Here is a 24,677-nt window from a genome sequence, read left to right on the forward strand (position 1 = left end):
GGGAGAGAGTGAGTGAGCACAAACAGGGAGTGGCAGAGGCAGAGGGAGAAGCAGGCTCCCCGCTAAGCAGAGAGCCTGATGTGGGGCTCGATCCCAGGACCCCAGGATCATGACCCGAACTGCAAGCAGATGCTTCACCGACTGAGCCACGCAGGTGTCCCAAGCATGCAACTCTTGATCTTAGGGTTGTGAGTTTGAGCCCCATGTTGGGTGTAGAGATGACTTAAAAAGTAAAGTTTTAAAGTGTACCATCAGGTGATTTTTAGCATCTTCATGGAGTTTGTGGCGATCACCACTGTCTAATTTCAGGACCTTTTCATGTCCCCAAAAGAAACTCTCTCCTCACCAGCAGTTACTCCCCACCCCCCACCCCCAACTCCCAACCACTAATTTGCTTCCTATGAATTTGCCTGCTCTGGACGTTTTGTATTGATGGACTCGTACACAACACGGTTTTTGTGTCTGGCTCCTTGCACTTGGTACTGTGTGTTCAAGGTTCATCCTTGCTATTGCACGAATCAAAACTCCAGTCCTTTTCATGGCTGAATAATATTCCACGGCACAGATTATGACCCCTTGTGTTTACCTGTTCCCTATTGACAAACATTTGGGTCATTTCTACTTTTTGGCCATCAGGAATAGCGCTGCTGTGAACATTTGTGTACGGGTTTTCGTGTGCACATGTGTTCATTTCTTTTGAGTCTCTTTGTAGGACTGGAATTGCTGAACCATGTGGTAATCCTTTTTTTTTTTTTTTTTAAGATTTTATTTATTTATGTGACAGAGCACAAGTAGGCAGAGAAGCAGGCACAGAAAGAAGAGGAAGCAGTCTCCCTGCTGAGCAGAGAGCCTGACATGGGGCTTGATCCCAGGACCCCGGGATCATGACCCGAGCCTAAGGCAGAGGCCTTAAGCCACTGAACCTCCCAGGCGCCCCCCATGTGGTAATCTTTATGGTCAACTTAAACCTTGAGAAACTTACAGTTCTCCCTGGTGGCTGCCCCATTTTACGGTGGACCAGCTCTGTAGGAGAGTTCCAATTTCTCCACATCTTTGTCGACACTTGTTATTATCTGTCTTCTTGAATTTAGCTTTGTAGTGGGTGAAGTGGTATTTTGCTCTTTTTTAAAATTTTTATTTCCCAATGACTGATGAATTTTGGTGTGCTTAATGACCATTTTTCTATCTTATTTGTAGACATGTCTATTCAAACCCTTTGTCCTTTTTTAAATTGGGTTTTTTTGTCTACTGTTGGTTTATAAAAGTTCTTTATATCTTGTATCAAGACCAATCTCTTATGAGCTATGTGATTTGCAAATACCTTCTCCCATTGAGTTGTCTTTTTACTTTCTTGATAGCATCCTTAGAAGAAGACAAATTTTGGGGTGCCTGGGTGGCTCAGAGGCCTCTGCCTTCGGCTCAGGTCATGATCCCAGAGTCCTGGGATTGAGCCCTGCATCAGGCTCTCTGCTCAGCAGGGAGCCTGCTTCGCCTTCTCTCTGCCTGCCTCTCTGCCTACTTATGATCTCTCTCTCTGTCAAATAAATAAATAAAATCTAAAAAAAAAAAAAAGATGACAAATTTTATTTTGATGAAATCCCATCCCTGTATTGTTCTTTTGTCACTTACGGTTTTGGTGTCCGATCTGAGAAACTGTTGTTCAATCCATGGGGTCATAAAGATTTAGTCCTGTATTTTCTTTTATAAATTTTTCCCCCTATTCTTTGCCACCTGAGTCTAAGACTCCCATGCTTCCTAAACTAGTCATGGAGCAGCTTAGAGTGACACTAGGACACCTGTCAACCTCAAGAAAAATTCCGTGCAGTGAGATACACTGTAAAACACCACAATGTCCCAGCGCAGTGCCACACCCCACTCAGGTATTAATTTGGCTGTGAGAGACCCAAGGCTTATCTGAAGAAATGGTATCCTTAAGTTTCAGATAATTGAGCAGTCTACCTTTTGGGTACGACACTGGTCACAGAACCTGTAGATCTTAAAAAAAAGGTCAAAATCCTATAAAACAACCTAAAATGACACTGGTTGTTATGGGGAATGTTTCAGTTAGACAAAGTAATTTTAAGAAGTGCATTTGAAAGCAAGCATTGCCAAATTGAATGAACAGAATCGGATGCCTATTTATTTTTTCATCCCCTGCCCCCCCCCCCCCCCCCGCCCATCTCTGGCAACTACTGATCTGTTCTCTGTATCTGAGTTTGGCGGGTTTTTCTGTTTGTCTGTTTGTTTAAGATTTCACATATAAAACAGACAGCAATTTTCTTTCTCTGTCTTCACTTGGCATAATGCCCTCGAAATCCATCCCTGTTGTCAAAAATAGCAAGATCTCATTCTTTTTTTAAATGACTGAATAATATTCCAGTATGTGTACGTATAGCACAATTCACAGTTTCTTTATCCATTCATCTATTGATGGACACGTAGGTTATTTCCATATCTTAGTTATTGTAAATACTCTTGTTATATTTTCTTTTAACTATGTTACAGTTTTTGGACTTATATTGAGGTCTGTGATCCATTCTGAGTCAATTTTTATATGTCTTGTGAGGTAAGACTTCAGCTTCATTCTTTTGCATGTGGCTGTCCGGTAGACCCAGTACTATTCATTGAAAAGATTTATTTATTCATTTATTTATTTTAAAAGATTTTATTTATTTATTTGAGAGAGAAAAAGGGAGAGGCAGGCTCCCAGAGAGCCTCATGTGGGGCTCGATCCCAGGACCGTGAGATCATGACCTGAGCCATCCAGGTGCCCCTGTTGGAAAGATTTAGATCTGTTTGGGGAGTACTGCCATCTTAACAATATTAAGTTTTCCAGTCTGTAAACACCGGATGCCTTTTCACTTATATAGGTTTTCGTGTTGTTGTTTTTGGTGGATTCTGTAGCAGTTTCTATAGACACGATCATGTCATCTTTGAATAGTTTGCTTCTTCCTTTGGATGTACTTTTTTTTTTTTTTCCTGTCTTTTTGCCTTGGCTAGAACCTCCAGACAATACTGAATAGAAGTGAGAGTGGAGGGGCACCTGGGTGGCTCAGTGGGCTAAAGCTTCTGCCTTCCGCTCAGGTCATGATCTCAGGGTCCTGGGACTGAGCCCCGCATCAGGCTCTCTGCTTGGCGGGGAACCTGCTTCCCCTCCTCCCTCTCTCTGCCTGCCTCTCTGCCTACTTGTGATCTCTGTCTGTCAAAGAAATAAAATCTTTAAAAAGAAAAAAAAAAGAAGTGAGAGTGGATATCCTTGTCTTGTTCTTGATCTTGGAGGGAAAGCTTTAAGTGCTTTACCATTAGTAGGATGTTAGCAGTAGGTTTTGTGTAAATGCCCTCTATCAGGTTGAGATAAATTCCCTTCTGTTCCTAGTTTGTTGAGTGTTTTTATCGTGAAAGGGTGTTGGATTTTATCAAATGCCTTTTCTGCATCTGTTGAGATCATGGTATAGTTTTGTCGTTTACTCTTCATATGGTGTGTTGCATTGATTGATCTTTGCATTTTTGGACGGTTCCGGCATTCCTGTGATAAATCTCACTTGGCTCTGGTGCGTAATCCTTTTTATATGTTGTTGGATTTGGTTTACCCATATTTGTTTTGAGGATTTTTTCGGTCTGTATTCATAAGAAATATTAGTCTGTTTTCTTGTCATGTTTTTGTCTAGCTTTGGTCTCAGGATAGTGCTGGCCTCATAGGACCAGTTAGGAAGTGTTCCTTCCTCTTATTTTTTGGCAGAGGTTGTGAAGGCTCTGTTAAAACTTTTTTTTTTCCCCAAAAGATTTTATTTATTTATTTATTTATTTGACACAGAGAGAGAGATCACAAGTAGGCAAAGAGGCGGGCAGAGAGAGAGGGGAAGCAGGCTGCCTGCGGAGCGGAGAGCCCGATGCGGGGTTCCATCCCAGGACCCTGGGATCATGACCCGAGCCGAAGGCAGAGGCTTTAACCCACTGAGGCACCCAGGCGCCCCTTAAATTTTTCTTTTTTTAAAAATTTCTAAATGTTAAAGCTTTATTGAGGTATAATTGGTATAGAACAACTTGTATAGTCTGTATGTCTGTCTTTTTTAATTTTTAACTTAATTTTAAGTAACTTATTTAAAAAATTTTAAAGGTTTTATTTATTTCAGAGGAAGAGAGAGAGAGTGAGAGAGAGCACAAGTCGGGGAGACAGGCTGAGGGAGAGGGAGAAGCAGGGAGCCTGATGTGGCACTGGAGCCCAGGACCCTGGGATCATGACCCGAGTCAAAGGCAGACACTTAACCCCGCTGAACCACCCAGGTGCCCTATTTTTTATTTTCTTTTTTAAGATTTTATTGTATTTTATTTTATTTACTTTTAAGATTTATTTACTTGAGAGAGAGTGAATGAGAGAGAGAATGTACAGGAGCCAGGGGAGAGGCAGAGAAGCAGACTCCCCACTGAGCAGGAAGCTCGATGTAGGACTCGATCCCAGGACCCTGGGATCATCACCTGAGCCAAAAGCAGACACTTAACTGCCTGAGCCACCCAGGTGCCCTGAAGATTTTATTTTTAAGCGATATCTACACCCCGTGTGGGGCTGGAACTCACAACCCCAATTAAGAATCACATGCTCTCGTGGCACCTGGGTGGCTCAGTGGGTTAAGCCTTTGCCTTCGGCTCGGGTCATGATCCCAGGATCCTGGGATCGAGCCCCGCATCAGGCTCTCTGCTCAGCGGGGAGCCTGCTTCCTCCTCTCCGCCTCTTTGTCTACTTGTGATCTCTGCCTGTCAAATAAATAAATAAAATCTTAAAAAAAAAAAACAAAACAGAATCACATGCTCTCTGATGGGCCTGCCAGGCACCCATCTTTTTAAATTTTTTTTTAAGATTTATTTATTAGTGAGTGTCGGGGAGAGGCAGAAGGAGAGAGAAGATCTCAAACAGGCTGCCCACTGAGCAGGGAAACCCAGTGTGGGGCTCCATGTCACAACGCACGAGACCATGACCTGAGCTAAAACCAGGAGTCAGACACACCCAACTGACTGAGCCACCCAGCATCCTCCTGTCCTTTTTTTTTTTTCCTTTCTTTTTTTCCCTAAATATAGGTACCTTGGGATGCCTAGGTGGCTGACTCCATAAAGTGTCTGCCTTTGGCCCAGGTCATGGTCCCTGGGTCTTGGGATCAAGTCCCCTGTTGGCTCCTTGCTCAGCGGGAGCCAGCTTCTCCCTCTGACTGCCCTGTCTGCTGCTGCCCCTGCTTGTGCTCCCCCCAACTCTCTCTCTGACAAAGAAATAAATAAAATCTTAAAAAAACATACATAGGTGGGGCGCCTGGGTGGCTCAGTGGGTTAAGCCGCTGCCTTCGGCTCGGGTCATGATCTCAGGGTCCTGGGATCGAGTCCCGCGTCGGGCTCTCTGCTCACCGGGGAGCCTGCTTCCCTCTCTCTCTCTCTGCCTGCCTCTCTGTCTACTTGTGATCTCTCTCTGTCAAATAAATAAATAAATAAAAATTAAAAAAAAAAAAACATACATAGGTGCCTACATCTATAAATTTTCCTCTGCATACTGCTTTTACTGAAGCCTGTAAGTTTTGGCCTATATGTTGTGCTTTCATTTTCATTCATCTCAAAGTATTTTTAAATTTTTTTATTTTAAAGATTTTATTTATTTATTTGACAGAGAGAGATCACAAGTAGGCAGAGAGGCAGGCAGAGAGAGAGGAAGGGAAGCAGGCTTCCTGCTGAGCAGAGAGCCGGATGCGGGACTCTATCCCAGGACCCTGAGATCATGACCCGAGCCGAAGGCAGCGGCTTAACCCACTGAGCCACCCAGGCGCCCTCAAAGTATTTTTTTTTTTTTTTAAAGATTTTATTTATTTATTTATTTGACAGACAGATCACAAGTAGGCAGAGAGGCAGGCAGAGAGAGAGGGGGGAGCAGGCTTCCCTGCTGAGCAGAGAGCCCGATGCGGGACTCGACCCCAGGACTCCGGGATCATGACCTGAGCCGAAGGCAGAGGCCCAACCACTGAGCCACCCAGGTGCCCCCCTCAAAGTATTTTTAATTTCCATTACGTTTCCGTCTTTGACTCCCTGGTTGTTCAGGAGTGTGTTGTTATTAATTTCCACGTACTTTTGAATTTCCCCAAATTTCCTTCTGTTACTGATTTCTCATTCCATCCCACGGTCGCCAAAGAACATACTTTGTGTGATTTTTCAGTCCCTTGACATTTATGAGTCTTGTTTTATGGCCTAACCTTCATACAGCCTAGCCTAGAGAATGTTCCATGTGCCCTTGATAAGAATGTGTATTCTGCTGCTGTTGGGTGGAGGCTTCTCTGCAGGCCTGGTAGGTCTCATCGGTTTATGCTGGCGTCGATGTGTTCTGTTTCCTTGTTGATCTTTTGCCCAGTGTTCTGTCCGTGATTGAGGATGGGGTATTGACATCTCCCGGCGACTGCTGTTGACTTGCCTCTGTTTCCCTGGTCTCGCGCTCTCTTTACTTCTGCTTGCTGGGCCTCAGTCTAGCCCAGCCGGACTCAGCCCACTTGTTCTCCTGCGTGAGCTTTTAGTTTCCCCTCCAGACCGGGCCTTGGGGTGAGGCGACAGGCCTGTGCGGGTGCTGTGCCCAGGGCTGATCCCTGGAAGGGGATTGCTGGGTCGGAGTGGGAGCTGACTTAGAATCATCTTGCCAGGCCTGCCAGGGAAGACTGTGCCAGGGTCCTTCTTGAGGTGCCAAGGAAGGTCTCCCTGTCTGCCATCTCCCTCATCAACCAGTCTGGTGCGATAGGGCCCTATATGTGCCAGGCACCTGGCTTCATGCGACTTGTCCTAATCCTGCTGACAGCCCGACAAGGAGGGCGGGGTGACCATCCCCATCTTCCAGATGGAGAAACCGAGAACCGGGCAAGGGAAGGCCCTTGTTCAGGCTGTGGCTGAGCTGTTCAGCTGCAGCCTCTGTGCTCTCCACTGTCATGATCTCCTGGCCACTTTGTACCTGCAGGGAGCTGTGACTGGCTGTCCCATCTTCAGAGTTCAGCTCTGTTTCCGGTGTGGTGACCAGGGTGGTGCCGGCAGGTGGGGACAGGAATGAAGCCTGTTGGGTTGGTGCCTCACTTTGGTGTTGGTGGGGAGGGATTGCTGTTAGCTGAGGAGGCTTTGACCTAGGTGATAAAAGCTCTCTAGATTCAGTTTCTCCATCTGAGAAGTGGGGTTGGTGCTTGCCCCTGTGAAGGCGGAACAGAGACTCCTGTGCACAGAGCTTAGCTCTGTGCTGTGTTGTGTGCAGCCTGGAGACGCTAGCCCCTCTTACATGAGCTTCTCAGCACGTGTCGTGTGCCAGGCGCGGTGCCGGGTGCAGGGGAGCAGGCCGTGAACAAAGCAGACGGTTTAGAATGGGACCCGCTTGCAGGAAGGAAGCATGGAGAGGGGACAGAGCCCAGCCTGGCGAAGCGCTCAGGGGACCTCTCCCTGCAGGTGCCATCCAGCCAGTGTCCAAAGAAAGAGTGGCGGGCTCTGTAGGGGCATCTGGAGGCAAAGGAACCCAGAAGGAGACTGAAGTCAGATGTCCGCGGGGCCCGGAGGCGGGAACTGGGGGAGCCAGCAGAGAATGGCAGGGAGGTGATGGGGCACTAGCATTGGGCCTTGCGGGCTGCGGGAAGGATGTTGGTTTTGTCCCAGGTTTGCTGGAAGCCTCTGGTGGGTTTTAAGCATGTGGCAGCGTGATCTGACTTGCGGTTTGCAAAGCTCTCCCTGGCTGCCGGGCTGGAAGCACACGGGGCAGAGCAGGGTTGGGACACGGAGGGCTGACCGGCATCCAGGGGACTCAGCCTAAAGGGTTTGGGACCGAGCATGGGACGGGGATATCTTCGGGTGTGTTGAAGGCAGGATTCGCTGATAGATCGGCTGTTGGGGGTGAGAAAGGCATGGCCAGAGAAAGGGTGGTAAGGCCATCCTGTCTTGCGTGACACCCTCTGTCTGGAAGACATCTGGGAGAGGCTCTAGGGAGGGGACTGGGGAGGACGTACACCCATTCTCCTTGAAGAAGGAGCCTGCAAGGAAGATGGTTCTGGGATGCTGGGAGTGTGGTGGGGCACTGCCTGGCTTTCTTTTCTTTTTACCAGCAGCCTCCGTCTGGCTCAGTTGGGCCCCCTGCCCGGTGACATGCGCAGAACTAGGGATCCATGTGTGGCCAACCAGGCCCTAGAGATACAGAGGGACTCACTGACGCCCCAGCACCTGCACTGTCTTCTCCTGTCCCCGCCACACCCCATTTTATAGACGAGGCTGGGCCCAGGATGTGAGTGACCTTGTTGCCAAGGTCACACAGCCGGCATGCCGCTGGGATGGCTGTGTCATCCAGGCTTTCTGCTGCAGGGTGAGCAGTGAGGATGCTCAGGTGACCCCCAGGAGGGCAGACTCAAGAGCCTGGGTCCCTAACTGCCAGTGGTTTTTCTGTGAACTGTGAAAATTCTTCTTGGCCAATAGGTTGCTTTGGTGCTTCTCAGTACAACTGAAAAGTTAAAAATTAATATATACCTTTAAAGATTGTATTTATTTATGAGGGAGAGAGTGCACAAGCAGGGGGAGCAGCAGAGGGAGAAGGAAAAGCAGGCTCCCCACTGAGCAAGGAGCCCAATGTGGGGCTTGATCCTAGAATCCTGGGACCATGACCTGAGCCAAAGGCAGACAAGTACTTACTGAGCCACCCAGGCACCCCCAGAATTAACGTTTACCTGTTACAAAAGTTGTAAAAAAAAGTTATGGAAGACCGAAATTCACGTCATGTTGGAAACTTAAAACAGAAAGTTTTTCCACTTGCCTTCCATACATGACTTCCATCAAGGGCTCCGTGTCCCCTCCAAGTTTGTTGTCCCCACACAGGCAGGAATGTGCACAGGCATTAAAAAAGAAGTTTGGAGGACACAGTCAGTTCTGTGCATCACACTTTGCTTTCGGCACTGTGGCCTGGATTGCGTCTTGGGCCAGCTCCAAGATTGATTTAGCCAGTGCCATGCCGATGGACATCTAGGTGGTTAACAGATTTCACTCTGGAAAGCACTGCCACAGGGAGAGGCTAACCTTTTCTCTTTTAAGATTTTATTTATTTGACAGAGATCTCAAGTAGGCAGAGAGGCAAGCGGGGGGTGGGGGAAGGAGGGCCCCCATGGAGCAGAGAGCTTGGTGCAGGGCTCAATCCCAGGACCCTGAGACCATGACCTGAACCAAAGGCAGAGGCTTACCCACTGAGCCGCCCAGGCGCCCCGGGAGAGGCCATCCTTAGACCCATGGAGGAGATTGAAAACAGGGTGATGTGGGGTGGGGGTGTCAGCAAGGGACAGTTAAGACTCTCAAAAGAGTTGACATCTGAATTGAGTTCTGAGTGACCAGAGGAAGCCAAGATTGTGGAAAGGCTCAGAGGAGATGTTCATTCCAGGCAGGTGATGAGTACGTGCAAAGGTCCTGCAGCAAAAGTAGATTTGGCCTGGCTGCTGTACCTTGACCAGCAGTGTGGTTGAGGGAGTGAGTGAGGGTGGCGGTGAGAGTAGGGAGGTGATAGGGCAATTTCTCAGGGCCTTGGAGGCCATTAGGAGCCCTTTGGAGCCGAGGAGGGTCATGGTCAGATTCTTACCGTGTCGCTTTCCCTTGATTTTATAGGGCAAATGGTTTCTTTTGGGTAACATGGTAAGAACTTTGCAAACCCAACTACCATCTGAGGCAGGTGACATTATCCCCACTTTACAAATGAGGAAACTGAGGCACAGAAAGGTGACCAGACATGGGCGCCTGGGTGGCTCAGTTGGTTAAGCGACTGCCTTCGGCTCAGGTGGTGATCCTGGAGTCCTGGGATCGAGTCCCGCATGGGGCTCCCTGCCCAGCGGGGAGTCCACTTCTCCCTCTGATCCTCCCCCCTCTCCTGCTCTCTCTCTCTCTTTCTCTCCCTCTCAAATAAATAAAATCTTTAAAAAAAGAAAGAAAGAAAGGTGACCAGACCTGCACAGATAGTCCCGAAAAGAGTTGGGAGTGCCTGGATTGATTCCAGTTCTGGTCTAAGAGGCCTAGGAGCCACGGCTGCTCATCTCCATGGGCCACTTCTTCTCCTGGCCTGGCCTCCAGATGAGACCTTGGAGCAGGTGACCCTATGGCTGAGAGCCAAGGGTGGGGCAGATTCTGGAACCTCAGGATTGCTGAGCAGGGAGGAGGCTGCTGGGGATTTGTGAAGGAGAGGCACCTGGAGTGGAATTGGCAAAGTCAACAGGACGGCCCACCCCCCTTCTGAGCCTCAGTCTCATTGGACAGTGGCACATTTGGTCCCGCATCCCATAGACATTGGTCACCTGCCTCCTGCCTGGCTCGCTGTTGAGAGCTGAGGAGAGACTGGAGAACATGCCAGGCAGAGGACCAAGCTCCCATGAGGTTGCTCCTCTAATGGGCAAGGGGGGAAGGGACAGACCACCACTCTATGGACAAATGAGTAAATTGGAAGGTGCCAGTCATGAGAAGAATTGAGAATTGAGCCAATGGCTTATAACAGAGCAAGACCTCATAATTGGGGGTGCCGAGCAGTGGGTGCGGAAGAGGTAGTTTAGTCAGGAGTTGCTAGTTGGCCCTGTGGATATTGCAGGGAGAGAGTTTGAGGCTGAGGGAGTAGCCAGCGCAAAGGCCCTGAGGCAGGAACCTACCTTTTTTGGGGGGAACATGGCAGAGAACAGTATAGCGGGAGCTGAGTGAGTGGGGGACAGGGCTGGGGTGGTGACTGGCAGGTCGTGTGGAGCCTTGTGGGCCTCAGAGAGGACTTGAGGTTTTACCCTGAGGTATGTGGGAGCCTTGGGAAGTCTCTGAGCAGAGGGGGGCATGCTCTGACGTGGCATCCACAGGCACCCTGTGGGGTCTCTGGGGGTGAGGGCGGGTAGCTGGAGAGTAGCCAGAGAGTCAGCAGCTGCGCTGGTCCAGGCAAGCACAGGTGGCTTGTGTGATGGCCTTGGATGTGCAGAGAAGGGGGTAGGTTCATGCTCGCTGTGCAGGTGGAGCCAGCGGGGCTTGCTGCAGGGTGGGGTGGGTGGTGACGGCTGGACGGCTGGACGGAGCCCTGGGTCTTCAGTCTCAGTCAGCCTGCCTGCCCCTCGCTGTGACCCCAAAGATACACTGGCACCTGCCTGGGGCCACTGAGTGTGGGCTGGGCTCTGGGTGACCAGTGGTTACTGTTGGATGGCATCCAGATGGGTGGTAATGAGGCAGGCACTGGGTGGGGACCGTGGGGCATGTGGACTGGGTGGTGAGGCTCCAGAGGCCGAGCGGTGAACTCTGCCTCTGTTCTAGCAGAACCACAGCGGAGCCCCTGGGGGGCATGAGGGTGATTGGGGGGGCCTGCCTCATTGACATCCCACTTGTGTTCCCATCACAGCTCTGCTCCTTCCTCACTGGGTTGCCTGGGCACGCCCTGAAACTCCGAGCCTTAGTTTGCCTACCTGGCCCTGGTATCGTTCTTTTGGTGTTGCTAGAGGGTCTGCTGAGATGTTGGCAGAGATGGGCTTAGAGCTGGGCTGGGGGACAGCCAGTGCTCTTGTCGGCCTGAGAGAGTGAGTTGGGTACAGACAGGTCCCTCGAGCATGGGTCTCCTGCTGAGGGCTCTTCCCGTAGCTGGTGCTGTGCTGAGGTCTCCTGGTCACACTGAGGCTTTGAGTGACCCCCACGAGGATATGGTGAAGAGGAAGGGATCCCAGCCTCAGGCACTTGTTGAGGCTCCTGCCATCATGCCGCCCAGGTGAGGGGAGACCTGGACTCTTGCCAGCTCTGACTCATCCTCTGCTGGCTTATCTGTTTTTTCCCCTCCCCCGGAAGGCCTCCACCTCCCCACTCTGTCAGCCTGGGTTTTAAACCTCCATTGTTCCCTCAGGCAGGCAACCCCGCCCATGTGGGGGGCTGGAAGCCAAGGGTTCCTGGTGGGATCTTAGGCTCTGTTCAAACAACAGTAAATAAACAGCTGGGGCTTCTGATCTGCCCCCCTGGTGCCACCTCCTGTTGTGCCTTCCCCTCCCTGCTGGGCTTTGAACCCAGGCTGTCTGGCCCATATTCCTCCGGGTCACTCACCAAACATTTCATGAGCACCTGCTGTACACCAGGCACTGTTCTAGGTGCTGGAGATCCAATAGTGACCAGGCCAGGTGAAGTCGTTTGCAGTCATTTCCAGAGGCTGGAAAGCAGTGCAGGGGTGGGATGGGGGTGGTGGGATGGGCAGGCAGAGGACCCTGTGAAATGTGGGATGGATCGAGTGACTTCAGGAGGAAGGCTTGGATCCCTGGTCTTTGCTTTAGAGGAAACCCGGGAGGAACCTGGGAGGAGGACCATGGGGCCAGGCCCGGGCCTGGGTTTCTTCCCAGGGGAGGGAAGCCCCAAGAGAGCTCCCCCACTGCCCCTCGTCAGAAAACCCTCTGGGTGGGCCTCGGGGCACAGCCGGACAGGCCCCTCCTCACCGAGACTCTTGGGAATTTCTGGGGAGCTGCTCTTGTGGGGGACTGTCCAGGCTGTGGGTGGTGTTGCTTCTCTTTCCACTCAGCAGTCTGAGAACTTCTGGAAACAGTCAGAGGAGTCCCGGGGCTCCTGGTGCTCCTGGGCTGGTGTGCGAGGCCCTGTGCGCCTGCCCAGCCCCATCCTTCAGCCTTCTCCCCCTCGGGCCGCGCCTCCTCTGTCTAGGCTGCACCCCCGGTCATCCTTCCCGCTGCCCACCAAGTCCCAGCCCCAGAAGGCTGCCTCCGCTGCATGTGCCCAGAGCGCTCAGGGCTCTATCGGGCGGCGTGCTGGTCCTCGTGTCCTGCTGAAGCTCTCATTGTCGGGTGTCTGTCCGGTTACCATTGTGCTCATGGTGCCTGGCCCCCCAGCCACGCCCAGAACAGTCACAGGACAGTGTGTGCCGATACCAGTGGCCGAAGGCTAGGCCCCGGCTGGGGTTATGCCAGCGGCTTTTGAGTCAGATACGCAGGCCCAGAGGCCAGGTGAACTGGGGTCAGAGGCCAGACCCCGTGAATTTCAGTTCACAGTCCCACCACTCCCTGACGCCTAGTGACCTTGTTTTGTTTTTTTAATTCTTTTTTAAATAAATGCATTCACTCAGGAAACCACCGGACAGATTAAGATAGAGGATGTTGTCATCCCAGAAAGTTCCTCGTGCCCCTTCTAATCAGTTCTCCAAAGGGAACCAACTGCTCTGATTTCTATCTCTAGAGACGAGTTTTGCCTGTTCAGGTCCACCCTCTGACTCAGCAGGAGAAATGGGGGTGTGTGTCTACGAGAGGCACGTGTGCAAATGTTCACAGCAGCTGTATTTGTAATGCCCCCGAACTGGAAAGACCCCAGATGTCCCGTTAGCGAGAGAGCGGATAAGCAAACTGTGTCTCATCCATGTCCCCGAACATGGGTCAGCAGGGAAAAAGGATCCTGTGTTGCTCACCCACGCGGCGCGGGAGGGATGTGTTCCCATGTTTCTGTATCGTTCCATCATGGACCCGTTGGGTTGCGTCAAAGAGGCAGAGTGGGAGATTCTGGCAAAAGACACGCACACTGTCACTGCCGCTGTCGCTGATTCTGTGTTGGAGGGCCTGCGCTGATGGAGGATGCCGTGTCTCTGATATGCGAGGGGTCTCCTGTCCCTGCCTCTCAGGTCTTTGCCTCTGAGCCAGGGGGTCAGGGGGCCTGGGGCTAGGGCCAAGGCCATGTGTGGTGCTTGAGGTTAACAGCCACCGGTGGGCCTGCCCTGCCCCAGGAGAGCCTGGCACCTGCCTCGAAGTGGCTTTGCTCTCCTGGAGACACTGGGCTGCCCCCTCTGGCGAGGGTCTTGATGAAGAGCTGACTTTTAAGGCCTGGTGAGCTGGGGGCCTCCTTGCTGTTTCCCTGCCCTGCCGTTCCGCAGCCCTGCATGTGGCTTATTTCTTGTTTCTGCTTCTCTGAGGGGCCTTCTCTGACCATCCCAGGGGGGATGCCCCGTACCACTTGGCCTGTGTCCTGCCCAGATTGCAGATGACCTAAATATTTATCTAAGCACACTCCTTGTTTGAAATTCTCCATTTTTACATGACAACACAAGAATCCTCTGCATGGCTTTAATGATCTCTGAAAGTCCCCCTTCTACTCCAGTGCCCCCCTGGATCCCTGCTCTTTGACTTTCCTTTCTCACTGGTCCAGAGTGCCTTCTGGTCGCCCTACTTGGCAGGCATCCACATTGCTAATGTGAGCAGGTGTGGGTGGTGCCTATTTCTGTAGTGAAATATGCAGGATACATTTTTTATTTCACTGTTTTATCGAGGGATTGTTTCTGTATTAGGAAATCTACCCGTTTCAAATGCAGTGATATTTTTAGTAAATATTAGTAAGTTGACCACCACAATCAAGTTTTAGAACGTGTCCAGCATCCCAGAAATCTCTCTCCTCGTTTCCCACCCCTGATCAAGCACTGATCTACTTGCTGCCTATATTGATTGGTCTTTTTGGGACATGAAACATCGTATTTTGTCATCAACTACTTTGACTTCATCTTTCTATCATACATATGGCATTATATCAATGTATAACATGCACATCGGAAATGTACAGATCTCTTTGAGGTGTGGGGGACGTTGTTCAAATATCTGTCCGTGAAAGAGCTCTTTGGGCAGGCTGGGGCTAGAGCGCTGCCAGCCAGAGGGACACGGTACCACTCATCGGCAGCCTTCATTCCAGTCCCTCCTCTGCCCCTTGTGGCTTCAGGACCCTCCGTGGTTAGAGCGTCTCCCAGTGCTGGGCTGGGACTGGTGTCTTTGCTGATGTTGCCCCACTCGCAAGACGCGATTGCCCCACATGTGTGGTCACACTTCCTGCCTTGCAAGCCAGCCTCGTGAGTAACTTCTGTCCTTTTCCCCTCCCACAGGGACTTCCTTCCCCGAGGTTCAGGAATCGTCACCCGGCGACCTCTCATTCTGCAACTCATCTTCTCAAAAACAGGTACAGTGGGACAGCTCGCCGCTGCAGCAGGAAATGAGTGTGGACGCGGCGCCCGGCAGGAGTGAGGGGGCCAATGGCGGCGTCCAGGGTCTTGGGCTGTCATTTGAGCTTGAATTCATGGTCTCCATGTGGGTAGCACAGTTGAAGCACAGTTCGGTGAACACCCACACCTCATATCCTCCATTGTGACCAGGCCGCTAGTCGCCACATTTGCTGGCTACCCTGTGGATAACACATTTTCGCTGAACGCTTTTAAAATCAGTAGCAGACATCGTGACATGTCAACCCAGAATACTTCAGTGAGCCTCCCCTTGCACTAAGGACACCTTCCTACAGTCATAGAGCCTCACCCAAGGAAAGTAATCATTTCTGCCTGGTATCTGATGCCCAGGCCATACTCACGTTGCCAGTTGTCCCCCGAGATATCTCCCCCGGCTAGTTGTCCAGCCGCTCTGATCAGTCCCTCCTACACTCCGTTGTCCTGTCTCCTCTTTTCCTTAGAGCAGCATCACCGCTGTGTCTGTTTTGATGACGACGTTGGCTTTGGGGAGAGGCCCATCCACTGAATATAGAATGGCCGGTGTAGATTTTTTTTCTGTCTTCGCCTGGGTGGCTGCGTTTATTTCTGTTCTTTCCACACAAGTCTGGCATGAGGTGGGCATGTCTTCCAGCATAAAACCTGCTGAGGTCTTCTTGGAAAGCACCTCGGGTCAGAAGCTAGAAGGGGACTGGGGAGCTCTCGGGGGCATGGCCTTGCCTCCCTCCAGAGCCCCCTCCAGAGCCCCGAGTGGCCTCCGTGCCTGGAATATTGGCCTTGGTTGGGTCAGTGTTCAGAGGGCGCCAGGCTCACCGCACGGCCCGGTTCGACACACCCGTGCTAGGAAGGCAGCTGACACACCCCCATTTTACCGGTAAACTGAAGCTTAGGAGGCCACCATCCTTTACGCCGGGCGCCCCACACAGGATGGGCGTCACCCAGTCAGATCTCAGCCCCTCCCCTGTGTGGTGTCCCAGTCACGTGCTCTCATTTTCATCCTCGGACTCCGCCCGGCCCACCTGCGAGGGGGCGTGACTCCGGTGAGAGGCCGTAGCCGATTGGCCCACACTTCTTCCTTGTGAGCCTTGCCGTGTCATAGGCCACAGGCGAGTCAGTAAGCGTCCAATCAGCTGGGCCAAGACTGGCGGTAGCAGAGCCCGGGCTGTCAGATGACAGTGCGTCTGAGAGTCACAGAAGGCTTGGCCCAGTGGGTTTCCGCTTTCCATTCAGCAGGTTGATCGAAGGCCTGGGATGGGAGGGGGCTGAGCATGTGCATTTTTAATGAGTTCCCAGCTGATGCTGATGGGCGTGCTTCTGACCCAGGGCCACACAAGGGAAAGCCTCTGCCCTGGTGGGTCGGCCCTGGGAGCTCAAGACTGCCTGGGTTCAGATAGTGACTCTGCAGCTTACTGGCCTCATGGCCCCTGGGGAGGGACGGCTGCTCACGATGTGTTTCCTGTCTGGACAGTGAAGATAATAATAGCGCTGACTTTGTTGGTTGCCATGAGGACCACGTTATTCAATAGGTCCAACCCGCAGCTCCGTGCCTGGCACACTCCAGGTCCTCCCTGTGCGTTGCTGAGGCAGGGGGTGTGGTTTTGTGCTTTCTGATGGCTTGTTCCAGATGGCCTGCTGGGAGAACAGGTCTGCTGGCTTTCTGCAGTGGAAGGTGGCAGGCTGTGTTATGGCGGGAGGGCTCCCCCATCATCTCCATGGCCGTCACCAGCTGTGGTCCACTGTGCACTTAGTGCATGCCACAGGCTGCTCCAGGCCCAGGGCACAGCAGTGACAGGACCAAGGCTGCTGCCACCACCCGCCACCTACCCATTCCCATTGGTGCCAGGGGACAGAAGCAGGAGACTGGGGGGGCGACAGGCAGGCCTGGCCCCCCCGCCCCAGATTGGAGTGTGTGTGGAGAGGGGACAGTAACTAACTTCATCCTAGAGGGTGGGGCATCCTGGGGCTTTTCCAAAGAAGTGATGTTGGAGCCAGGGCGAACAGGTGTGCTGGTGTCAGGGAAGGGGGAGCTCTCCTTCCAGCGGAGAGTGGCAGATGCAAAGAGCACTGAAGGCAGAAACTCCAAGGGTGCACATCAGCCTGGTGCCTGACCGGACTAACACTGGGGTCTCCGTTCCCGTCATCCCCACTTTACCGAGGAGGGAACCGGAGCTTCCAGAGATGAAGCCACTTGCCCAAGAGCACACAGGAGGGTCATCGTGAGAGCCCAGCCCTAAAACCCCTTGGTGGGGTGTACCCTTAGGCCCATGTGTCACTTGTCCAGATCCTGTGGCTGCTGGAGGGAGACACCACAGGAGCCTGTCCAGGGCAGGGGACTGGAAGAGGTGGGAGTGGTGCCTGGGGGCAGGTGGGGACAGGGTGGCAGCTGTGGAGATAGAATTGTGGTTGCATCCTGTTGGGCTGGTGGTGGAGGTGGGATGTGAGGCCCGGTGTCCCATGTGGTGGTGGCCCTTGCTGTGCCCCCAGCACACATACTCCTTCCTCCTTCTCCACCTGACTGTGTCATCTCCGGTCTTGTTGCTGCTAGCGGACGCGTGACCATTCCAAGCTGGACTTCTGCCGGATGCCAGGGAGACAGCAGACAGGGGATGCCATGGCCAGGCTGCAAGGCAGCAGGACTGGGGGTGTGGGAGTGTATATGGGCCATTAGATTGATTTTGGGCCAGGGGCCCAGGGAGAACATTCTGGGCAGGGGCTGCAGCATGTGTGAAGCTGTGAAGGCAGGCTGGGGGGAGGGTCAGGAGGCAGGTGACATGGCCTGGCAGTCTGGTGAAGGATGAGACATGAGAGCCCAAAAAGCACATGGGGGGGGGTAAGACCGGCTCAGCCCACTGGCTGCCCTGTGAAAGGAGGACAGGCAGAGGCCAGGGAGAGGGTAGCCTCGCACCAGGGAAGAGGTGATGAAGTCTGGCCCAGGGCAGTGCTGTGAGGGTGAGGGGCAGTCTAGAGTGACCTAGAGGTGGGGGGTCCAGGACGATGAACAGCAGAGGTGCCCTAGCTGGGTGGGAGGCGGGACATCCCACTAATAAGAGGGAGGAGGCTACTCGCAGTGAGGGACATGGTGATTGGTGGAGGGCCCTCTAGGGGCTACGTGGGGCTGCATTGCTTCTAGAGAGTAGACTTTTGTCCAGCTGACTCTGGAGAGCAGGACTCTGGAGCACACACTACCCCTAGGGTCTGGGGCCTGGGGCAAGTGGCTTCCCACTCTCTGCCTCAGCTTCCTCATCTGTAGAATGGGGTGATAGCAGTACCTCCCTTGTGGCCCTAGCTTTGGTGTGGCTGCCGCCTCCTGTGGGGTCAGTCTGGCATCCCACGATGTGGCTCTGCCAGGGGCCTTTGTCCTCTTCATGCCTGTGACACCCAGTGATGTCTGCCTTCTGGTCCGCACTGCTCTTAGTGAGCTGTTACTTTTAATCTGCTTAGGTAGTTTAAACATTACCTAAGACCGCATGGGGCACCTGGCTGGCTTAGTAGAGCATGCAGTTCTTGATCTTGGGGTTATAAGTTTGAGCCCCACATTGGGTGTAGATATTACTTAAAATCTTTATAATACCTAAAACCACGGCCACCAGGAAGTTTGATGGTCCATGGGTGAACCTTGCTTCTCCCTAGGCACCACTCCTTGGCCTGGTAAACCCTGGGTGGTGGGGACTGTTCTTGTCTGGAATGTGGCCTGCCGAGCCCTTGACCTTGGCTGGTATTCCCAGGCTCCAGAGAGGGGATGGCAGGGCTTGGCTCTCTGCTTCCTTAAAGCCTTCTGACCCCAACAGGGCCTTGCTGACCCCTGGGACCTCGCCTCCTCCTGGTCCCTAGCTGCAGCCACCACCTTCCCTTGTGTCATCTTCAAGGTCAGCTCGTTCATTCACGCCTCCAGGCCTTTGCCCTCACTGCGCTCCCTCCGTGGAACACCCTGCCCACCTTCCTCGTCCTCCTCTCCTGAGAGCCCAGCGCCCCCACCCCCCCATCCCATCCCTGTAACCTCATCCTATTCTTACATTTTCTTAATGATTTCTCTCCCCCCGAATCCTGATGTGCTTTGTCCACAGCTTTCTCTGGTGCCCAGCACCCTGCCCACTGTGGGCTGCTGCCGCGCCTCTTCTCTGCCTGTCCAGGGCGGGCGGGCGGGATTATCAACAGCTCTTTCTCTGGCACCTTTCCCCGGGAGCCTGGCCCTGGCGGGGCCTTTTCTGTAAAGCCGGTAGACTCTACAGCACTCAGGGCAGGGCCTTGCGTCCTGATGAGAAAACAGAGCCAGGAGCTGGTACAAGCCAGGCAGGGGCTGGGGCTGTCACTTTCTCTGGTGTTTGTGATGTTTTTCCCACACTACCAAGCAGTTCTCCAGTTCACGGTGGACGTGGACTGCGTGGCCCACAGTCACCTCTGTTCCGACACCGCCTGCCCACCTGGCGATGGTGTCAGACCAGGCTAAGAGCTCAGGGCCACTAGACTGTCGCCCTTTGCCCCCACTGCAGGTCCAGGGTGTCCCCTGAGCTCCTTACTGCCTGGCTGCAGATCTGAGGTTCCCAGGGCCCCTCCACAGGCTCAGTGCATTTACTGGAGCGGCTCACAGAGCTTAGGGCAACCGTTCACTTCCTAGATCGGTGGTTAACATAAAAAGGATAGAACTCGGGAGCAGCCAAAGGGAAGAGGGGCATAGGGCAGGGTGTGGGGAAGGGGCGCCCCTCTCCCAGCGCCGACTTGTGCTCTTCAGCTGGGAAGCTTTCTGAGCCCCGACCTTTTGGGATTTTTATGAGCCCTCATTACACAGGCATGACTGATGAAATCACTGGCTACTGGCGATTGATTCAACCTCCAGCCCTCTCGAGGTGGGGGTGGGCAGGGAGGGTCTCAAAGCTCTTCTAATCACATAAATTGGTCCCCGTGGCAAGCAGCTCCCATCCTTAAGTGCTTTCCAGAAGTCTCCTCATTAGCATAAACTGATGTGTGGTTGAAAGGGGCTTATTAGAAATGTTAAGACCCCTTTATTGCTTTTATCACTTAGGGCTTTCCAAGGATTTTAGGAGCTCTTGTGTCAAAACTGGAGGGAAGAAATACAAATATGTATTTCTCACTATAAATCATGATAGGACACCTTCCCAGTGGCGGTGTGTCCTAGAATGGGAGGTGTGCGTGACTTATCCCGAATCGGAGGGAGCCTGAGAAGCAAGCAGGCTCGGGGGTGCCACATGCTTTGCCTCTTCTCGATTGGCTAAAGCCTCTGCAGAGTTCCTCTTGTTCGGACCCATTTGCTCAGACTCAGGGTCTCCCGAGTATATCTGAGTCCCCAGGTGTGTCTTCCCACCGCAGGTGAGCATGCCTGTCGTCGCCCAGTTAGGGGAAGCCGGACCCCATCTCCTGCTGCCAGGAGTCAGCTTGGTGTTCCTCTCCTTGCTGGACTGAGAACGCGGAAAGGCTGGGAAATGTCCACGAAGACCCGGGCAGGGCGCCTCCATGCAAAGCCCCGAGATGCTGGTGCCCCTGGGTGGCTCAGGTGGTTTAAGTGTTTGATTGACTCTTGATTTCTGCTCATTGTGATCTCGGGATCGTGGGATCGATCTCCTAGTTGGGCTTCCCGCTGGAGTCCGCTTGGGATCTTTCTCTCCTTCATCCGCTACCACCTCCCCCTCCCACCCCACCGTTGGGCCCAAGTGCGCGTGCACGATCTCTCTCCCCCAAGAAAAGGGGGGGGGTACCTGGGTGGCTTAGTCATTGAATGTCTGCCTTCTGCTCAGGTCGTGATCCTGGGGTCCTGGGGTTGAGCCTCGCATCAGGCTCCCTGCTCAGCGGGAAGCTTGCTTCTCCCTTTCCCTCTGCCACTCCCCCTGTTTGTGTTCCCTCTCGCTCTGTCACATAAATAAATCTTAAAAAAAAAAACAAAAAACGAAGAAGAGCCCTGATACCCCAGGGTCAGCCTTGTGCATTTCTTTGACTGGCAGCTAAGCTATTTGTAGAATTCCGGCAGCGGCTTGGAGGAATTCGATTTCCTAGCAGCCCCGCAGCTGTGTTCTCTGTTGTCCCATTTCCTTGTAGGGGAACTGAGGCACTGAGCTGGGTGTGGCTAGGCATGCCGCCCCTCTCCTTCCTGTCCCCTCCCCACGTGATGTTGTGGGGCCTGACTCACCCTTCCCAGGCCAGTCGTTCCAGCCCAGCTTCAGCTCTGTCTGTCCCCGGCTCTGCCTGTAGGGTGGGGAGGGTGCCTTCTGTGTCCTGTGGGCCTCCTCCAGCTCCTTTGAAACAGGAGGGCGTAAGGACTTCTTGGGAAGCCACTGGGCCTGAGGGAATTGCGGCCACTATCTTGGGGCTGTTTCCTTGTGCCCCAGGTTGCCCATTACCCCGAAGGTGGCAGCACGTGCTTGCCATCTCCCTTCTGAGGACACCTTCCCGAAGGGCCTGGAAGATGCCCAGAGCACAGTGGGGACCTGCTTGGGACTCAGGGTGATGTGGTCTTAGGCTGCGACACCTTATGACTTTGAATTAATAGGTCACTCAGTAATTTTTATTAAGCACCTACTAGCTACCAGGCGCCTGAGAGAGCAGTGACCAGAACGAGGTCTGCTCTCCTGCTGCTCAGGCCACAGGGGTGTGGTGGGGGGAGGGACCAGGGTGGTCAGGGTGGGCCTCCCCTCCGAGGGCTGTTTAGGGCTGAGACCTGAAGGAGGTGAGGGAACAAGTCCTGGAAGGAGGACAGAATGTCTTTCTAGAAAAAAACTGCGAGTGCATTCACTGCCCCGGAGTCAGGATGTGCGTGGGAAGCCTGGCGGTGGGAGAGGGCGGCTGGCGCCTCTGGGTCAGCAGCACGAGTGCTGGACAAGGGCCCGGCTTCTTGCTTCATTCCTGCTGTGCTCCAGGCCCTGGGGCTGGGTCTCTTGGAAACTCTAGGGCTGCCCTTCCTCCTGGGGAAGAGCCTGGCTCCGAGGGCAGGCTGGCCTTGGGGGTAGGGCTGGGGCGGTCAGTGCTGCCACTGGGCTCTGGGACCGAAGGTTGGGGTGGGGGGCTCTGGCCTTGTTCTCTGTGACCAGCAGGGGACAGTTATGCAGCAGTCAGGCTGGGGACAGTGCCGAGCAGCTCTGCTTTGGCTGCTGGGAAGGAGTTGAGAGGGAGTCTCCAGGCATCACAGGCTCTGAGCTCAGCCTTCAGGCCTCTGACTTATTCTTTGCGACAGGGGATCATTAAAAAATCATCAGCATTCCAGGGCATTCCAGCTCGTACAGGGCTGTGGAGCCCCAGGCAAAGCCGCTCCTGTCTACTTCTCCGGTTTCTGTTCTCTCCACAGGGAGGCTGGGACAGAGGCAGACCTGGTCCGCAGGGACTCCCCTCCTTCCCCAGAGCCCCTAGGCCAGGGGATCCTCAGGCAGTGGGGGGAAGTCGCCACCTCAGAGAGGATGCAGGCCCGGCCTCTCTGCCCACTGCTGCCCTGGCCTGCCTCCCTCGCCCTGGGGTGGGCTGGGGCTGGACTCGGGCTGGTTGGTCCCTCCAGGAGGTCCCCCCCACCCCTGACTTCTGCTGTGTGGGTCTCTTTGGAGTGTCTGTGGCACCACCTCCTTTGACACGCTTGGACCAGACCAGGAACCCAGTTCAAGACTGGGCCTTTAGCGTCAAGATCTTGGGAAGGAAGGAGGGAGCCGGGGGAGAGAGAGAGAGGGAGGAAAAAACAGCAGGTGGCCTTGCCACACTCAGTCCCTGTCCAGTCTCCCATCTACTCAGCTTGGTGGCCTTGGTGTTGGACCCACTTAGAGAAGCCGAGGCAGGGACCACAGTGTCTTTCTGATAGTCGTTCAGTCACACGTACAGTAATTGAGCAGGTCAGTAGAAGCACCCAGAGGGAGCCCAGGGACACAGAGTGATTGCGATCCCTGCCCTGTAGGCTGAACCTGGAAAATAACACAGGATGAGGAATTCAGTGTTGTCAGAAGGCGACCAGTGCTTGGAGAGTCATAAGGCAGGGAAGGAAGAGACACTCAAGAGGTTCGCCATCTTGGGTGGGGGCCGGAGCATGCCTCATGGAGAAGGTGACACTTGAACCTGAAGGAGGTTAGGGAGAGAGCCTGGAGGCAGAAGAGCCAGTGCAAAGGTCCTGGGCAGAAGACCCGAGTGGCTGGCTGGAGGGGAATGAGTTGAAGTCAGAGGCTGGGGAGAAGGACATTTTGTAGGGCTCTGGGGAGGTGGTGAGTAGGGCGCTGTGGAGGGTTCTGAGGAAAGGAGGGCTGAGATCCGGCTTTAAGGGAGTCAGTGCTGTGGGGGGAAGGCAGGCTTGGTGGGAGCTTTTGAAGATTAGTATCAACCCTGGAATCTGGCACGTGGTTCCAAAGTGACCAGGAGCCTAGTAAAGTGTGGAGTAAGGGATGGGCCTGGCAGGCTCCTGAACCTTCCTCTCAAGCACAGAGGGTGTGCTGCCCCCCCCACGGTTCCCAGGGGAGAAGCTGTCTTCTTTCTGGCACCGTCTACACCTCCTGCAGACAAAGGGGTCAGCAGAAGGGGCGACGGCCAGCGTACACTGGACTCAGAGCCGGCAGGTCGTGGTCCCATAAACACCATCCCAGGATGACGTGGCTCTGATGTGGGGAGAGGAGGCCCAAGATATAGGTTGAGGGTCAGGCGGCCTGGAGTTCAGAAAGGCTCCCTGCGAGAGGCAGCGGGCAGGCAGGCCCTGGGGGAGGAAGGGCTGGGAGTGGGCCTTCTAGGCACCAGGCCTCCCGGCGCAGTCTACAAGTCAGAGGGCCTGCGTCCTGTGGCTGTGCTCCGGGAAGGGGATGGTCTCTTGCGGGTGCTGAGCCCAGGGCCCTGAGCCGGATGAGAACTGAGGTATGCTGTGGGGGGTTGGGGGACTGTTCCATTTTTGGAGGCTGCTGCCGGAAGAGCAGCCAAGCGTTTCCTCTTGTCCCTGTGGAGGGCTTGAGCGTGACTGTCCTTGGGAACTGGGTCAGCTGGTGGGGGTGGGGTGGGGGTGCCCATGCTGGCGGTGTCCTCGTTGCCCCTGTCCCCAAGTGTCCAGTGCCCACGGTGGAGGTAGTTCTCCGTGATCTGAGCCCACGGAGTCCCCCCGGTCCCCGATGCAGGGGTTCAGAGAGGTTAAGAGAGGTTAAGAGCCTTGGGGGGTCTGGGGCGATGCAGAGCTCACAAAGGCCACGTGACCTAAGAGCCACTACCTGGAGACAGATGAGCTGAAGTCGGAATCGCAGCTCCGCCACTGAGCTTGGGCCAAGTCGCTTCCCCTCTATGGGCCTCAGGTTCCTCCTGCACGGCACAGACGCATGCTGCCCCGGTGCTCGCCCCTGAGGGGCCCGTGGGAGCACGCGGGCACGCGCACAGGGCTCGGCGGGAGCCCTCAGGGGCTGAACGTGGGCCGCGGTTGGTTAGGTCACGGTGACGGAGTGGCGAGCCTCTTGGCATTCCATTATTGCCGGGGCTCCTCTGTCAGGCTCCATGTCTGTCCCCTCTTGAGGCAGCTGATGGCATGTCTGTGCTGGGATTTGTGTAGCCAGGTCTCCTCCTGGTGGACACCGAGGCGATTTCTCGTTCTTTCCTCTTAGAGAGGACGCAGCCTCTCTGCAGTGGTCTGGTCCTTTGGGCTGTTTGCCAGCATGTCTGACTTCCGTCTTTTTTTTTTTTTTTTTTTTAATCATTACCACAGAGCTGTGGTCTCTGAGCCTACGGGGTCCCCCCTCCCCAACACTGACCGCAA

The 24,677-nt window shown here is 53.8% G+C and overlaps 1 protein-coding gene across 14 annotated transcripts in view; it reads left to right on the forward strand.

The window, feature by feature from the left end:
• DNM2 (dynamin 2) overlaps positions 1-24,677 on the forward strand; it is an 84,698-nt gene that overhangs the window by 14,824 nt on the left and 45,197 nt on the right. For all 14 annotated transcript variants that reach the window (XM_032311301.1, XM_032311258.1, XM_032311218.1 and 11 more), the window contains exon 2: positions 14,867-14,940. In XM_032311301.1, the coding sequence (XP_032167192.1) occupies positions 14,867-14,940 (74 nt within the window). The remainder of the gene's footprint in view (positions 1-14,866; positions 14,941-24,677) is intronic.

The sequence above is a fragment of the Mustela erminea genome, chromosome 1, assembly GCF_009829155.1.
Source record: "Mustela erminea isolate mMusErm1 chromosome 1, mMusErm1.Pri, whole genome shotgun sequence".
Lineage (NCBI taxonomy): Eukaryota > Metazoa > Chordata > Mammalia > Carnivora > Mustelidae > Mustela > Mustela erminea.